The sequence below is a fragment of the Lampris incognitus genome, chromosome 14, assembly GCF_029633865.1.
Source record: "Lampris incognitus isolate fLamInc1 chromosome 14, fLamInc1.hap2, whole genome shotgun sequence".
Taxonomy (NCBI): Eukaryota; Metazoa; Chordata; class Actinopteri; order Lampriformes; family Lampridae; genus Lampris; species Lampris incognitus.
In genome coordinates, this window is record NC_079224.1 from 27,026,072 (window position 1) to 27,044,800 (window position 18,729).

General features: G+C 44.6%; 1 protein-coding gene and 1 pseudogene across 1 annotated transcript in view; one reads left to right on the forward strand and one right to left on the reverse strand.

Moving 5' to 3' along the window:
• LOC130123787 (contactin-associated protein-like 4) overlaps positions 1 to 18,729 on the reverse strand; it is a 137,361-nt gene that overhangs the window by 109,162 nt on the left and 9,470 nt on the right. The window contains exon 2 of the mRNA XM_056293077.1: positions 18,125 to 18,272. Coding sequence (XP_056149052.1) covers positions 18,125 to 18,272 — 148 coding nt within the window. The remainder of the gene's footprint in view (positions 1 to 18,124; positions 18,273 to 18,729) is intronic.
• On the forward strand, positions 3,956 to 5,207 carry LOC130123788 (ADP/ATP translocase 3-like; annotated as a pseudogene).

Genomic DNA, 18,729 nt, shown 5'->3' on the forward strand with positions numbered 1-18,729 from the left:
GTGATTAGTAGAATCAGGTGTGTTAAATTTGGGTTGGAGTGGAAAAACGGCAGGATGGTAGCTCTCCAGGAGCAGGGTTGGGCACCACTGATTTAGTGCATGACAGAAACTGAGTTACTGGGCGAGAGTGGATGATACCGTGCAAGAGAGGATGAGTTCCACCATGTGAGAGGGATCGAGCAACAGAGACCACTTTTTCCAAAGTGACTTACACATTCAATGATTATTAGTACAAATGAATACTCTCATATCTAATACACACACATTATATACAAAGCAGAAGCCTCTCCAGAAATGTGGTAGGCACGTGTTCTGTTTATTTCTGATGAAGCAGAGACTGATAAAGAGTAGGCACCATGCTCTGAGATTTTAACTAACAAAATATGCTCTGAGTAAACCAAGACACAGGGTAAATTACTGCAAGTAGGCCTACTAACATCAGAGTAAAAATAATATCAATGAACAGCACTGTTGCCCCCAGGAAGGTCTGGACTTGATTCACAGATCTGGGCTTTCTGGATGGACTTCGCAGATTAAATCATCTGCAATGTTTTTATTGTGTTCACCCTTCTTAAAGTAAGCCTCTCTCGTGCAGTAACTCATCCTTTCTCACGCAGTATAACCCAGTCTCTCTTGCGCACTAAAAACTCTCTCGTGCAGCAACTCGGTCTCTCTCGAACACTAAACAGCATTTCAACCTCTCTCACGCAGCAATTCGTAATTTTCTCGTGCATATATCCCCGTTTCCTCTCGCAATTTTCACTTGGCTTTTGTTCAGTTTGGTGTCTCATAGCACGAGGTATCCAGCCAGGCACAGAAGGCAAACTGAAGGAAAAGTAATACTGTGCGTATCAATCTCTCTAACATCTCAAGGAAGAATTTCTTTAAATACCTGCAATTTAGGAGTCTTATCTCTTCGACACAAAACCAGTCATTGGTAATACGTGCACTTCCATCCTTGGAAGAAATTATTGCCAAGATTTGCAATAGTAATAGTTTGATTGCATTAATATACAACTGGCTTGCATCTAACTCTAATGAGACCTCAATATACATGGAGGGCAAATGTAAAAGAGGACATTTCAAATACTAATTAGAACATTGCCTGCCAACACTAATTTAAAGCTACTTCAATAAAACTGGTCGATGTGGACTTCTCTAGCCCTCATCAAATTGTATAAATATAATAGTAATATACCTGACACTTGTTTTAAATGTAATGAGGCTCAAGGAACTTTCACACATTGTATTTGGGAGTGTGCGAAAATTAAGAAATTCTGGAAGGAGGTGACCAATAAAATCATGATACATTTGTCCGTGAATATTCAATCAGACTCCAAGATGATATTGCTACACTCGTATCAAACAGATATTAATTTGAAAACCACAGAACATACATTTATTGATTTTGCTATATTGCAGGCAAAACTTTTTTGTTTTTTTTTGGGGGGGGGGTTGTCCCTTTTTCTCCCCAATTGTACCTGGCCAATTACCCCACCCTTCCAAGCCGTTCTGGTCGCTGCTCCACCCCCTCTGCCGATCCGAGGAGGGCTGCAGACTACCACATGCCTCCTCACCTGACAGTGAGGAGTTTCACCAGGGGAATGTAGCATGTGGGAGGATCACGTTATTCCCCCCCCCCGTTCCCCCCTCCCCCCAAAACAGGCACCCCGGCCAACCAGAGGAGGAGCTAGTGCAGCGACCAGGACACATACCCACATCTAGCTTCCCACCCGCAGACACAGCCAATTGTGTCTGTAGAGCCGTCCGACCAAACCGGATGTATCACGGGGATTCAGACTGGCGATCCCCATGTTGGTATGCAACAGAATAGACCACCACACCACCCGGAGGCCCCTGAATGATAGCTTTTAACTATAAGAAAACTGTGGCACCTACAATTGGTGCTTGGATCAAAATCAAAAATATGGGGCAATGTGTGTCAATGGAGAGAATAGCATACCTTGAAAAACAAATTGGGTGTTTATGAGGGAATCTGGAAACCATTCAATGATTTTATAAAATTTGGAGATATAGGAGAGCTTCTACAGGAGGAAAACTCAGGACAGGATACTTAAGAATCAAAGTAGTTGCCTAGTATATTACCAATTTTCTGATTGCAACACTATGAATTCCTGGAAATCATATTTAGCAGGATTTATCAACTGTTTAAGCTGTGACATCTAGGTTTGGATGGGGAGGGGGATGTAGTGGAGGGTACACCTAACTCAACTTATCTACCTTTTAATTTGCCACTAAGAGTTTACATTCTTTTTTCTTTCGATATGTGTAGTTTATCCAACAATTCGGAGCTGAAAAATATCTCTTTGGTTCATTTCGACAGTACACAGTAGTATGACAGCGATGTTAGTACCATAGGGGTGAAAGGTCATTTTAGGAAGGAAAGGCATAAATCGTTTTATTGCAAGAATTAAAAAAATATATATCAGCAGTTTCAATCATATTATTAGTTTTTTATCTAAACGAGTGGGGTATTCACTTTTGTCTCTACCATTATAAGTCTACATCATGAACAAGGACAGGGGCATAGTCAATAGGGGTGAGGTGCAAGAGAGGATAAGGGGGAGAGCAGGGTGAGTGGAGGTGAGGCAAAGAGAGGCAAGGTGAGGTGAAATGAAATGAAGTGAGATGAGATGAGCCCAACAGAGGAGACAGTTAGGTGAGTAGAGGTGAGGTAAAGGGGTGCAGGTGAGAGGGCGAAACACCGTTCTTCCTGACTGCAATTATTGAACTATTCAAGAGGAACAGTCACTGAGTTCAGCATCAATTTCCTTTTCAGTCTGATCACCAATTCCACTGATTGGTTTTTAATGAGCCTGGCAGGCCTCTGTCTCCCCATTACACCCATGGATAGAGCGTGGGTGCACACGCACGCACACACACACACACACACACACACACACACACACACACACACACACACACACACACACACACACACACACAGATAGGGCCACATAAAAATACATGCACAGCAGATTCTCTCTACAGAGTTTAGCTGACTGGTTTCGAATGGAAATACTTGTTACCACCTACATGTTTTTGCTTCATTATTTTATTTTTACCCTAATCCCTTAACTATACAGCTTTGAATATGTACTAGTTTGCCGCGGGTCTGTGTTTGACACGTTTGTGTCTGTGTGTATTATTTGTGCATTTGCTTGTGTCTTGAGCGTATTATCTTAAATACATTCTTTTTTCTCTCTCTCGATTCCCCCCCCCCTTTTACTCCTCTTTTGTATCCGGCCAATTACCGCACTCTTCCCAGCTTTCCCGGTCGCTGCTCGACCCCCTCTGCCAATCCGGGGAGGGCTGCAGACTACCACATGCCTCCTCCGATTCTTGTGAAGTCACCAGCCACTTCCTTTCACCTGACAGTGAGGAGTTTCACCAGGGGGACGTAGCACGTGGGAGGAACACACTATTCCCCCCAGTTCCCCCTCCCCCCAACAGGTGCCCTGACTGACCAGACGAAGTGCTAGTGCTGCAACCAGGACACCATACCCATATCCGGCTTCCCACCTGCAGACATGGCCAATTGTGTCTGTAGGGACACCCACCCAAACCGGGGGTAACGCTGGGATTCGAACCGGGATCCCCGTGATGGTAGGCATTGGAATAGATCACTATGCTACCCGGATGCCCCAGATAGGTGTGCATTCTTACATTATGTGTTATGTATGTGTTATATGTTCCCATATTACAAATGTGCATTCCCATATACTGACTGTACACTTATGAAACTTTGTCCCCTGTTTGGCATCAGTGTACCCTTCCATCATCAGAGTGCAACAGCAGTAAAAGGTTTGTTGTGGTTAGGGTTAGTATTACAAAATTCAATACTTGTGTACATAATATAATGTATTTCTAAACCTTTTGAGGTTTATGAAATGATCCATTTAAAACTCTCCTGCATTTTGTTGGTGTAGGCCATCCACAGTAGAGTGCAGTGGGGGTATCATTTGTACTGAATTATCTCTTAAGGCATATTAGAACATCCAACGATGAGTGAACAGGCAGTTTCATTCACCAAGGACTTCTTGGCCAGTGGTATCTCAGCTCCCATCTCCAAGACAGCTGTTGCCCCCATCGAGAGGGTGAAGCTTCTCCTTCAGGTTCAGCATGCCAGCAAGCAGATCACAGCTGATATGCAGTACAAGGGTATCATTGATTGTGTCACCCGTATTCCCAAGGAGCAGGGTTTCCTTTCCTTCTGGAGAGGTAACCTTGCCGATGTCATCAGATACTTCCCCATTCAGGCCCTCAACTTTTCCTTCAAGGACAAATACAAGAAGGTCTTCATTGATGGCGTTGACAAGCGCACCCAATTCTGGAGGTATTTTGCTGGTAACCTGGCCTCTGGTGGTGCTGCCGGAGCCACCTCTCTTTGCTTTGTTTATCCCCTTGACTTCGCCAGAACCCGTCTTGCTGCCGATGTTGGAAAAGCAGACCACGAAAGAGAGTTCAAGGATCTTGGAGACTGCCTGGTGAAGATCTCCAGGTCTGATGGTGTGAGGGGCTTGCACCAAGGCTTCAATGTGTCTGTCCAAGGAATCATCATCTACAGGGCTGCTTAGTTTGGCATCTACGACATAGCTAAGGGTATGCTTCCAGATCCCAAGAACACTCACATATTGGTAAGCTGGATAATTGCCCAAACCATGACTGCTGTGGTTAGCCTGACCTCGTACCCCTTTGACACTGTCCGTAGGCACATGATGATGCAATCTGGACGTAAAGGAGCTGACATCATGTACAGTGGCACCATCGACTGTTGGCGTAAGATTGCACGAGATGAGGGTGGCAAAGCTTTCTTCAAGGGAGCCTGGTCCAACGTGCTCAGAGGCATGGGCGGCGCCTTTGTGTTGGAGCTGTACGATGAGCTGAAGAAAGTCATCTAAGTCCTTTTAATGTTTTTTTTTCTTAACATCATTGTCCGAATTGGCTAAATGTAACACAACTATCCATTTCTATGGACACTGCATTCTGCCTTATTTATGGGAACAAATTATAGTGTCTCACTATTGTGAGCAACGGCTGTACTTTGTGCATCTTATCATTTAAACGTTCCATGCCCTCTTTACCAATGTTATTCCTGTTAAAGAAATCTGGTACCTCCTCCTGTCATTGAGTAGGTTTGTATGGTCCTAACTTGAATAAATTTATTCTGGGGAACAAAAAAAACAAAACAAAAACTCTCCTAATCCCGCTCCTTCCAGAAGGGCCAGCTGCAAACTAATCTTAGACGCCTGGGACATAATAAAATTATTTAATTATAAATTATCTCTTCACTATGTTCACTTACGGGAAACAAACGGACAAAGACAGAATGCTCTAGAGTCTGGTAGAACCAGGAGGTGAGTGATCCAAACAAAAAGTAGAAACTTAAGTGAAAAACAAAGTGACAAACAGAAGCACAACTGCCAGTCAAGACGTCACTGTTCTGCATGGTTGTCACTGTATAATAAACACCTCTTCCCAAAACTGTAAACCCTGTGGTCAGAGGCAGCATCAGGACTGAGGGGGGTGGGGGCTCTAAACTTTGAAAATGATATTGCAATTTCCTGCAATTTAACAGTTGGATTCGAAACCCAGAGGTACTTATCTTAAAATCCCACTAAATCTGCTTTATCTCCCACCTTACATTAAGGTAATTAATAGATTCCAATGTCTAAAAATTATCTGTGCCATCTTTGTTGCAAAAAACGATGTTCTCACTCATTTCACTAACTATTTGTAACTGACTCTACTCAGTAGTTTTCACCTCTTCTCTCGTTCCTCAACTTCTCTCTGTTGTTTCCTTCTCCTTTTAATCCCCCCCCCCTCTCCATCTGTTCTCAGATCTCCTGCTAGTCTTAAAATCTCTTTTCCTTCTTCGTATCGCCTCTTTCATACCACACCTCCTGTTTCCTTTAAATTCTACCCTTCTCCTTGATGGTCTCCTTTGTTCCTCTGTTCTGTTCCCCACATAGTCACTCTCCCACTTTGATGCCTCTTACCTCATTCTTAATTGATCATCTGCTTCACCATTCACTCTGAAATTGATTAATTAAGCTAGCAGGTTAATTATCTTAGCTGCTGTTAGAAATTAATAATGCCACAATCTTGGTTGCATTCACACTAGGTGAAAGGGGACAGATTGAGGGTATCACACATGAAGACTCACCAGCCCGATTTTTCACATCGTCTCAAACTTTGCAGAATCTTGCAGAAACACGTCAGCTCAAAGGAAGCCAAAAAACAATGAGCGTCAAAGAAAAGAGTGCGGTGACCGGTGGACTAATGCTATCACTCTGGTCAAAGCCAAAGTGCCGGTCAAAATACATGTAAGTAAGTAAATGCAGTGTATGAACAATTAGCTTTTTAGAGTAGTTTGTACAGCAGTCATTCTGCTTCGCAAACAAGCAAACAACAAATTTCTGCAAAAAAAAAAAAAGACAGTAAAAATACAGTTACACTGTTATTTATTTATTTTGATAACACATTATAAAAATAAGCCTGGATGGGACAACCCCCCCCCATTCCTAAACACACACACACACACACACACACACACACTATATATATATATATATAAAATCTAGTGAGTCAAGTAAATTCTTTATGAGACGGTACAAGCCTTTTTCATGCCATAAGCAATCATCAGCTGCCAATAAAATGAATAAAATAATATATTTATATATCAGCTGATCAGACAAAACATTAAAGCCGCTGACACATAATTCATACTTTGAAAAAGTTTAATTTAACCAGAATTGATTGTACCGTAGTCTTGCTTAAGATAGTCAACAACTAAACTGCATTGTGCAACGGATGAATTTAGATGTCTATCTGAAATCTGATTATCTGTTATATATAAGCCATAGTCAAAGTCTATCTTTGGGAAACCGGCCCTAGTAAGACCAACCTGAGCACCACCTGGATTGACTACAAGAAGACCTGTGACTCAATGCCCCACACATGGATACTGGAGTGCTTGGCACTATACAAGGCCAACAAGACACTGATAACCTCCCTCAAGAACTCAATGTGGCTGTGGAAAACAAACCTAAGCCCCTTTCACACTGGCCAAAAAACCTGCTAACACCCACTAACATCCATCTTTGGTGGTCAATGCAAAAGGGTACAATCGGCATTCACTCCCGGGTCAAATGACTCTGCAGTAGTCATGGGTATTTACCGGCTCTACCTCGGATCAGCATTGATGTAAATGTGACATCCGAGTGGACACACTAATTTGCGCGATGACGTAGCGCCATTGTCCACACATCATAAAATCGCATCAGCAACTGAGAAAAAACATTTATTGTTTGTGGGTACATCTTCGTTCAAGCAGCGCTTGAACATCGTTCAGTCTGTGTTGAGTTTGTACGGTTTGAAAGAGAGACTGAAGTACAAGATATAGAAAACTAATGTTAACCACGATCTCTCTGGCTTCCATGCTGCTTTCTACTGTTTACTTCCCTGTTTTCTGGTGCGTTCGTGACATCACGAACATCATGACGTCAAAGATGACACTACAGAAGAAAAAAAAAGAAAGGCAAACTTGTCTGCTGGCAGAAAGACTCGAGTCTGCTGGCACTGTGAAAGGAGTCAATTGCCTATTTTTAGCGGGTTTACCCGCGTTTAAAAAACCCCGCTTATGCACGCTAATTTTGATGTAAAAAGGGTACCAGAGGCTAACTCCAAGGCCATCGCACAAGTGACCATCAATTGCGGCATATACAAAGATGATGCACTATCCCTGCTGCTGTTCTGCATAGGCCTGAACCCCCTCAGTCAGATCACCACAAAGATCGGATATGGATACAAGTTCAGAAGTGGGGTAACCAGCAGTCACCACCTTTACATGGATGACATCAAGCTGTATGCCAAGAGTGCACGAGACATCAATTCACTGATCCACCTCATCAGAATATACAACAATGACATTGGGATGTCATTTGGACTGGACAATGTGGCTAAATGGTGATAAAGAGAGGGAAGGTGATCAGGACTGAAGGGGCAGAGCTACCAGAAGGCCAGATTGCAAACATACGGACATCAAAGAAGGTTGAATCAGTTCATTTGGATACAACTTTTATTGACAGATACGTTTCATCACTCAACTAAGTGACATCTTCACTCTAAACTGAGTGCAGGTATCCCCACCCTTATAAACAATACAGTTGCATAACTGTTGTTATGCATCTGTTGCCATCACACAATGCTGTGATTGTAAAGATTCCCAAATCCTCTGAATAGTACACATGGCCACTGAAACTCTAAATGGTCATACTCATATTTGCATATGACACTGATCGTTGGTTCGGTCGTTATGCAACTGTATTGTTTATAAGGGTGGGGATATCTGCACTCAGTTTAGAGTGAAGATGTCACTTAGATGAGTGATGAAACGTATCTGTCAATAAAAGTTGTATCCAGAAGAACCGATTCAACCTTTTTTGATTTTCTTACCTGGATTATTGAGCATGCAGCAAGACATACAGGACCATTACAAGTACCTGGGTATCACACGGGACAATGGGGGCCATGACAAGAAAGCAAGGAGGTAAGCCACAGCCTAATATCTCCAGAGAGTAAGACAGGTCCTGAGAAGCCAGATCAATGGTAAGAATAAGATCCAAGCCATCAACATGTACCCAGCTTGGTATCTGATGACTGGTAGGGCAGTCATCAGATACCATGCTGGGATAATAAGCTGGCCACAGCAGGAAATAGAAGCCACATATGTTAAGACACAAAAACTCCTCACAATGCACAGAGGATTCCACTCGAAGTCCAGCACCCTGAGAGTGTACAAGCACTGAAGGGGGGGGGGGTTGGCAAGTGTCAGAGTCTGACAGTGGCTGACATTAAAAAAATCCTACCAGTGGCTAGACAAGGTTGGTCTAAAGGACAGCACAGAGGCTCTGATCGTGGCAGCACAAGAGAAGGCACTCAACTCAACACCAGATCCATAGAGGCAAGGGTCTACCACAGTAGAAAGGGTCTAAGGTGCATGCTGTGCAAAGATGCCCCTTAGACTGTAGTGAGCACATAGTTGCAGGGTGTAAGATAAAGGCTGGGACAGCATACATGGAGAGACATAGCCAAGTGGCTGGGATAGTGTAAAGGAACATCTGTGCCCAATACAGACTGGAGGTCTCTAAGCAGAGATGGGAAACCCCACCAAAGGTGGTTGAGAAAAGTAGAGCTAAGGTCCTATGGGACTTCATGTTCCAGACGGACAAGCAGGTGCTGGCCAAGCAACCAGACATAGTGGTGGCTGATCGGGAGCAGAAGAGAGCAGTAGTAGATACGGCAATTCTGGCTGACAGCAACATCAGAAAAAAGGAGCTTGAAAAGACAGAAGTACCTAGGGCTGAAGGAAGAACTAGAACGGATGTGGAAAATAAAGTCCAAAGTGGTCCCTGTGATAATAGGAGCACTAGGGGCTGCAACCCCCAAACTGGGAGAGTGGCTCCAGCAGGTTCCAGGACCAACATCCAAGGTCTCTGTCCAGAAGAGTACAGTCCAGGAACAGTTAAGATACTGTACAGAACTGTCAAACTTCCAGGCCTCTGATAGAGGACCTGAGCTTGAGGAAGACACACATACACACCACCACCCCAATGCCAACAATATGAGCAAAGTAATATTACCATTTAGATATACATCAATGTGATTGGTGTATTTCAACATATACTTGGTGTACATGTAACTGTGGCTCTCTTTTTTAATAACATAAATTCAGTATTTTTCTACCATGAACAGCATATACATTTACATATGGATCCATGGCAAAGCTGTAATGCCTCATTTGATTCGAGGGTGGTGTAGATGAGGAGGAGTTATATTTAGATTGTATTTAGATTGTATGTTATCTTGTGTGGGACATGATCACCCTAAGCCGTTCTGAGAACAGTTGTGATGAAAACAACATTATACCAATTAAACTGATAACACTATGTCTTATAGCTAAAATAAAAACAGATGACATATGCAAGGTGATGCCCTGAATATATATATATACATATATATGTGTTTTTATTTTAGATGCCTGAACGAAGTGCTACCCCACAAGGGATGCTGTGTAGCACAAAAAAAAGAAAAAGAAAAAAAAACTTTTTCAGCCAGAATATGTTGCTGTTATATGTATGTGTATTTGCATGAAAATTGTTGTGTCTGACAGGATAACAGTGTGATATGTTCTTACTTTCATGGTGGTGGTGATATTACATATCTGTTGTGAAAAAATTAAATTTTTCACAACACACAGAACCACAGAACACACACACAACACACAGAAGATGAGCAAATAAACCTGGTAACACAATTTGTTCTTCTCTGATGGAATAAAAACCTTGTGAAATATGTGACTGTAACCAGGTTAAAATTAATGTTTTTATTTTATTTTGTTTGAGTATGAAATATCACCAAATCCTGTCTGTGTGCTGTTATTTGTGTTTACTACATTTTATTTTATGTCATTATTTACTTTTATGTATGTTTTTCAACGACCGTCATATACATGTACTGTCGCTTTAAGAGAGAGGTCTTGTGGGTACACGGAAGAGGGAACGCGGGAGAGGCCATTTTTGTTTTGTGGGAGGAGTCTCAAGCAGCAATCGAGCCGAGCCACACGTGTTTCTTACGGTAGGACAGTTTTGCTGGTTGAGGAGAACGTAACCTTGAGTATCCCTGTAAGAAGATACTGCAAGCTGTGGGATAAAATACGTGTTTATCCTTTCTTACATCGGAGTCCCGTGGATGGTTTCTCCTTCTAACGCACACGAGTGAAGTCCGGGCAGTGGTTGAACTTCGACCCCCACGTCCGTAAGAAACACCGCTCCCGCTGGAGGACTGGACGTTTGTCGAAGGGTTTGAAACCAAAATAAATGGCAAGGTGGGCCAAATAGAGTCCTGTGTGTCCCCCCTCCTTCCTTGATCATGATGATGATGAGAGACTGAGGCCCCCCCACAACACCTGGGGCCCCACCCAACTAGAACACAACGCAGAGCTAATGATGAGAGTGACGGGCGTGCAGCAGGCTGACCAGCACAGAACACCATAGGACTGCCCCCGTTACATTGGTGCCGTGACTCGGATAGGTGCTGTCTCAAGTGCCCCGAGGAGAGTCCAAGGCCAGACCTGTTGGTTTTGCAAGCAAGTCCCTCAGTGCCTCACAGCGGAAGTATCCAGCTCATAGACTGGAGTTCATGGCGCTGAAGTGGAGTGTTTGTGAAAAGTTCAGCCACTGGCTGAAGGGTCAAAGCTTCACCGTTTGGACAGATAATAATCCGCTGACTTATCTCCTAACGAAGCCGAAGCTTGACGCGTGTGAGATCCGCTGGGTGTCTAAGTTGGCGTCTTACACTTTCGATCTCAAACACCTGCCAGGGAAGAAAAACGTGGTGGCGGATGCCTTGAGTCGCGACCCTTTTTCCAAGCCCGTCAGTCAGAGGCTACTTAGGGAGCCCTACCCGGCCCTTGTTCAGGAAGCCGACGGGGTTGAGGGGGACTCTGTGCAGGATGTTTTCAGACTCAGTTGCCAGTCCCAAACAGTGAGTAGTGCGCGATCTGGGTTTGCTTGTGATGCAGCTGAGGTCAGGGCTTTTTGTCAAGCCAAATGTGACTGGCCTGATGCATCAGTATTCACAGCACTCAGTTTGGTCCAGCACGTTCAGCATCTGTCGGGTGGTCAGGATACACTGCCAATGTTATCCACCGAGGAGCTCAGGTTGAGTCAGGAGCAGGACCCCTGCATCTCCAAGGTGTTGCCCTTTGTCGCTGTTCGGAAGCGGCCATCGAGACGTGAGAGGCATGGTGCTGACCAGAAGGTCCTCAGGCTGTTGAAACAGTGGGAGAAGTTGGAAGTCAATGATGGTGTCTTGTACAGGGTGACAAAGGACCCAGTGTCCAAGCAGAGGAGGTCTCAGTATGTTTTACCTCTGAGTCTGAAAGACAAGGCACTGTCTGGCATCCACGATCACGCTGGTCATTAGGGCCAGGACCGTACTCTCTCTCTTGCAAGGCAGCGTTTTTATTGGCCTGACATGGAGAGGGATATCAGAGCATATGTCAGATGCTGTCGGAGATGTGTGTTTGGGAAGACCCCAGAGCCAGCTGCTTGCGCGCCCCTGGAGAGCATTAAAACTTCCGCACCGATGCAGCTTGTGTGTATGGATTTCTGGTCCGCTGAGGACAGTAAGCAGCGGTCAGTCGATGTCTTAGTGGTTACTGACCACTTCACTAAGCTTGCTCACGCGTTCCCCTGCACCAATCAGACAGCGAAGCAGGTCGCCAAGAAACTCTGGGATCATGTATTCTGTGTTTACGGGTTTCCAGAGAGAATACATTCTGACCAGGGCACAAACTTTGAGAGTAACCTGATTGCAGAGCTTCTCAAGTTGGCGGGTGTAGCGAAGTCCCACACGACGGCCTACCATCCTATGGGTAATGGCGGGACAGAGCGTTTTAATCGCACGATGGGGAATATGCTCCGTTCCCTTCCGCTTCAGCAGAAGCAACAGTGGCCTCAGCAGATCCATTCTCTCACGCTCGCGTACAATGCCACTGTTCACGAGACCACGGGTTATGCACCTTTCTTCCTGATGTATGGGCGTGTCCCAAGACTGCCGGTGGATGTTATGTTCAGGCAGGTTTTGCATGATCCTCACGTTGTTGACTATGACTCTTATGCTCAGTCTCTGCTTTCCTGTCTAAGGAGTGCAATGGAGATCGCTCAGAAGCACTCCACGGCTGAGCAGCAGCATCAGGCACGACAGTACAACAGACACGCCAAAGGCACTGTCCTGTCTGTCGGGGATCGTGTTTTGGTTGCGAACCAGAGTGAGCGAGGGAAGAGAAAGTTGGCTGACAAATGGGAGAACGGAGTGTACACGGTTGTCGGTGTCAACCCCAATATCCACGTCTACAAGATTCAGGATGCAGAGGGGCACACCAGAGTGGTGCACAGGAACCGTTTGTTGGAGGTCAACTTCTTGCCCCTTCCTGAGTTAGATCAGGGTGAGGAGTCCAGTACAACCAGTCAGTTGCTTGACTGCGCAGAGTCCGATGAGGAGGACAGTGCAGATGGCCTGACGGTCTCAGGGGATGCAGTGGGGCTTGCAGTCTCATCACTTGGAGACTCGCCTAGATCTGAGTGGGCAGAAGCGGAAGAGTTCATTCCGTCTAGTCTGGTAGTCAGTCCTGTGGGGGCCACTGCTCAGTCTCCACCCAACACACACGCACCACACAACACACATGCACCACACATAGAGGCATCACACTCACTCGATGTGGGTGTTATATCTCACACTGATTCGCACACAGGGGCACCACCCTCACTCGATACAGATGTTGCAGCTCGCACTGTCTCACGCACACAAGTAGAGAGCGATGGTCGGGTTAGGACACGCACAGGGAGGGTGGTGAGGTCAGTGAACAGGTTAATAGAATCTATGGCTCAGATGCCATTTCTACGGAATGTGAGGGTTTGAACTTTGATGGAGGTTGGAGTCATTCAAACTAGTTTAATGTGAGTTATTAGGTGTCTATCAGACAGGGTTGTTTTGGGCCAAGTGCATGGTGTGGCGTATCAGGCGTCACATTGATCTAAGGGAATTCTGAGACTTGATCAACCTCATTATTTTCTGGACCTCGTAACCGAGGTAGCTCCTAAGTTGACTGGAGGACTAGGTCCTTCTTTTCACTTGTGCCAGTAGTCAGTGATGGACTTTTCCTTTCCTCTTTCTCTTTTTATCCTGCTGTCAGGATGTTGGTGAATTTCAGGAGGGGTGAATGTAACCAGGTTAAAATTAATGTTTTTATTTTATTTTGTTTGAGTATGAAATATCACCAAATCCTTTCTGTGTGCTGTTATTTGTGTTTACTACATTTTATTTTATGTCATTATTTACTTTTATGTATGTTTTTCAACGACCGTCATATACATGTACTGTCGCTTTAAGAGAGAGGTCTTGTGGGTACACGGAAGAGGGAACGCGGGAGAGGCCATTTTTGTTTTGTGGGAGGAGTCTCAAGCAGCAATCGAGCCGAGCCACACGTGTTTCTTACGGTAGGACAGTTTTGCTGGTTGAGGAGAACGTAACCTTGAGTATCCCTGTAAGAAGATACTGCAAGCTGTGGGATAAAATACGTGTTTATCCTTTCTTACATCGGAGTCCCGTGGATGGTTTCTCCTTCTAACGCACACGAGTGAAGTCCGGGCAGTGGTTGAACTTCGACCCCCACGTCCGTAAGAAACACCGCTCCCGCTGGAGGACTGGACGTTTGTCGAAGGGTTTGAAACCAAAATAAATGGCAAGGTGGGCCAAATAGAGTCCTGTGTGTCCCCCCTCCTTCCTTGATCATGATGATGATGAGAGACTGAGGCCCCCCCACAACACCTGGGGCCCCACCCAACTAGAACACAACGCAGAGCTAATGATGAGAGTGACGGGCGTGCAGCAGGCTGACCAGCATAGAACACCATAGGACTGCCCCCGTTACATGACGCATCTCATTAGTATTTGTTTTCATTGTGTTTAAGTAGGACTGACACTGCAAATCTTTCATTTTACAGAATTTGAAAAATGGAAGTTGATGAACAGAAAACGTGTTCTTATCACCAAATAAAAACAAGACTAGGTCAAAACCTAGTATATGGCTGAACCGTGTAAGGGCAATGTTCAACACTGTGGCCAGTATGTTAGAGGGATAGTCAGTGGTAGTGTTTATAATGTTAATTCATGGATATTAAATGTTCATTTGCAATTGTAGTGGTAGCAACAGTAGTTTCTGTAGTGGTTCCAGTATTATTTGTTGTTAAAGTGTACTGAAGCAGCATATCACATGACTGGTTAAGCTACGTTTGAGTAAAAAAAAAAAGTTATAAATGCAGTTGCAAAAACAATACTTCCACTCATATGTTAGGATGTTTGAGTTCAAAGAGAAGTTATTATCCCCCCCCCCTTTTCTCCCCAATTGTACTTGGCCAATTACCCTACTTTCCAAGGCGTCCCAGTCACTGCTCCAAGTCAAGTCAAGTCAGGTTCATAGCACATTTAAAACGACCACAGTTGAACCAAAGTGCTGCACAAGCTTAAAATACAATATAAAATATGTGACACATATGAATATAAAAACATGTTACCCCCTCCACCCCCTCTGCCGATCCACGGAGGGCTGCAGACTACCACAGGCCTCCTCCGATACATGTGGAGTCGCCAGCCGCTTTTCACCTGACAGTTAAGAGTTTTGCCAGGGGGACATAGCTCGTCGGAGGATCACACTATTCCCCCAGTTCCCCCTCCCCCCTGAAAAGGCACCCCGGACCGACCAGAGGAGGCACTAGTCCAGTGACCAGGACTCATACCCACATCTTGTTTCCCACCCGCAGACACAGTCAATTGTGTCTGTAGGGATGCCCGATCAAGCCGGAGGTAACACAGGGATTCGAACTGGCGATCCCCATGTTGGTAGGTAACAGAATGGACCGCCACGCTACCCGGACGCCCAAAGAGAAGTTATTATAATTGTAATTATAAGTCCGCGGTGGCGTAGCGGTCTAAGCATCGGCTTGGTGTCGATGCAGTTGCCCACTGGGGACTGGGGTTCGCGCCCCGGTCTCGTCAGATCCGACTATGGCCGGACTCGATGAAGCAGCAATCATTGGCAACGCTGTCTTCGGGAGGGGGGCGGAGTCGGAGTCGGCTTGTGTTCGTCATGTGAATGCGTCTCTGTGTGTGTCGGAAAAACAGTGGTTCGGCTTGGATTCGCCTTGTCACGAAAGTGGGGAGGCGTCTCCTTCGAGACTGCCGGCTGGAGAGATGCAGTTGGCGAACGCATGCAATACGAGCGTGGGTGTTTGAATTAAAATAGGGATCAATTGGCCACTAAATTGGGAGAAAAAAGGGAAAAAATCAGAAATAAATTTTTAAAAAAAATTGTAATTATAACTATTCTAATTATATCTTAGCTTCTCCTCCTCTTTCATCTGTTTCTATCTGTGGATATCTCTCATTTTTCTAAGACTCACACAGGCGAAAAGAATATATATAGCAGCCGCAAAAACCGAAATCACGGTCCGTGGTGGTGTAGCGGTCTAAGCATCGACTTTGTGTCGATGCAGTTGCCCACTGGGGACCGGGGTTCGCGCCCCGGTCTCGTCAGATCCGACTATGGCCGGACTCGATGAAGCAGCAATCATTGGCAACGCTGTCTTCGGGAGGTGGGCGGAGTCGGCTTGTGTTCGTCACGTGAATGCGTCTGTGTCGGAAAAAACAGTGGTTTGGCCTGGAGTCGCCTCGTCACGAAAATGGGGAGGCGTCTCCTTCGAGACTCCGGCCGGAGAGATGCCGTTGGCGAACGCATGCAGTGCGAGGGTGGGTGTTTGAACTAAAATAGGGATCGATTGGCCACTAAATTGGGAGAAAAAAGGGAAAAATCAGAATTTAAAAAAAAAAAAGTCGAATTCACTGAAGAGTATGAATTCGTCAGTGATTGTTATGCGGGGTGCTTTCAATGTGCGTTCTCTCTCATGCCTCTCGGCGCTCGGCCAAACCAGTGGTGTAACTTCAGTGACGTTGGTCGGCTGACCAATCGTGTAACTTCAGTGACGTTATGGGTCGACTGACCAATCATGCAACTTCAGTGATGTCTTTGATCACCTGATCCAGCGGTCCAATTGTGTCAAACTGATCAGTCAGTCATCGACATTTGGGTTTGTAGGGTTGGTCCAGTCAAGCCAATAATGTGGATAGTGTTAGCTGGGTTCATAAAAATCCAACAAACAGAACACATGAACAAATTAAACTGAAAGATCAGTGATTTTCTTTAGGCTGAAGTGAGAATGATGTGACACATGTTAAATAATGCTGTTTTGATACCAGGCTGCGGTGGGAATTTTGAATGTTTTGTGGAATATGAGAGGAGAAAAAAAAGAAAAAAAAGAGGACTGTGCTAACATTACCCAATCACACCATTTTTACAGCTGACGCACACACCCACACACATCTTTTCTCTCTCTCTCTGAATGATGTCTTCTCCTTTCTCTTTTTCTGTGTGTGAATGGTGTGATGCAAGTCTCCATTGTGTGCACGTGCAGTCTGTCCTTCTCCCAGGTCTCCGTGGAGATGTGGTCACCACCTGGACACTGCTTGGCAGCCCCCTCATCACATTTTCTTTTTATATATCTTGTAAATCCATGTAGTTTTGTTATCCTGTTTTAATGTTATATCCTTCTCTCACTAAGATGTGTGATTAAATTTTTTTTTTTTTTTTTTTTTTTACATGGTGATGGTGGTCGCGTGGCTTGGGTCCTGTGCTATTCCGGTGACATCTGGACACTGCTTGGCATCCTCCTCATCATGTTCTTCATATATCTTATAATTCCATTATGATTCTGTTATCCTCTTTCAATGTTGTAGTCTGTAAATTGTGTAAACACAACCATTTCACGCTGCCCGTCTTGGGAGAGAGATCCCTCCTCTGTTGCTCTCCCTGAGGTTTCTTCCTATTTTTTCTCCCTGTTAAAGGTTTTTTTTTAGCGAGTTGCTCCTTATTCGATGCGAGGGTCTAAGGACAGGATGTTGTGTTGCTGTAAAGCCCCTTGAGGCAAATTTGTATTTTGTGATATTGGGCTATACAAATAAAACTGACTTGACCTTTCCATCCATCCAACCATACATACACAAAAACAATCACTCACAAAGCAAGGTAAGTTTACACATACGATATGATGAACTTGACTTTGTGGAACATCAAATATGGAATTTAACACAAGACATATAATGGAACATCAAAACAGACTAATTCACACCTTGACAAGGGGATCATGTTTTGACCCCCACAGACAACTCTATAACCCAAAAGAGACAGAAGCAAAACAATGTGGCAGCCATTTTATTAATACTTGAGCAACATTGTGAGCAGGATTCCAACCTGTACAGAGATTCCTCATTGAATATCAACTCAACTCTTAACCACTCAGTCAGTCACAACACACATCTTTAAACACCATTCCAATTTTCCCTTGCTGTAATGAAAGCCTCAGTCTTTAAACCGAGAGGAGAAAATACCCTTCAGAGTCAGTTTAATGAAGAAAAGAGGACTTACTGTAAAGACAGCCATATGTTTCCAGCCTGAGTCCGATCCGTCCATTTGGATTCCAGTCCAGCGGGATCAGACGGAGATAGCGAGCTATCACTGGCTGCTGGAGCTTGTACTGAACCACGCTGTCTGCATTAGTGTTACCGGGAAAGGCCTCGAATAAAACAGAAACAACAGCATGTTAGCTAACTGTCTAGCCATCTGTCTACTTGCCTGCATGTCTGCATTACTATTACCAGGAAAAGGCTTGAAGTGGCTTTGACAAACAAAACATAAGCAGAACAAACACAGACAGACAGCGATCTGTCCATTTACATGTCTATCCATCCATCCAGCTTTTCTTTGTATTTATCATTTTCATTACTGGTTCTGTTATTCAAAACAACCACAAAATCAAATAAGAAGACCCTGGAAGACTTCCTCCCTTATTTCTGTCAAAAGATCAACATAAATTAATAATTGAGTCCGTTTAGCTTCTTATTATGTGTAATCAAGCAGACTACTGAGGGAACATGTTGTCTTTTACCTTCTTCAGACTCGAGCTGCAGAAGCTAAAAGCTAAAATCGTGAACCATCTGTTGAAGCAGAGCATGCAGGGTAGTCACAGCCAT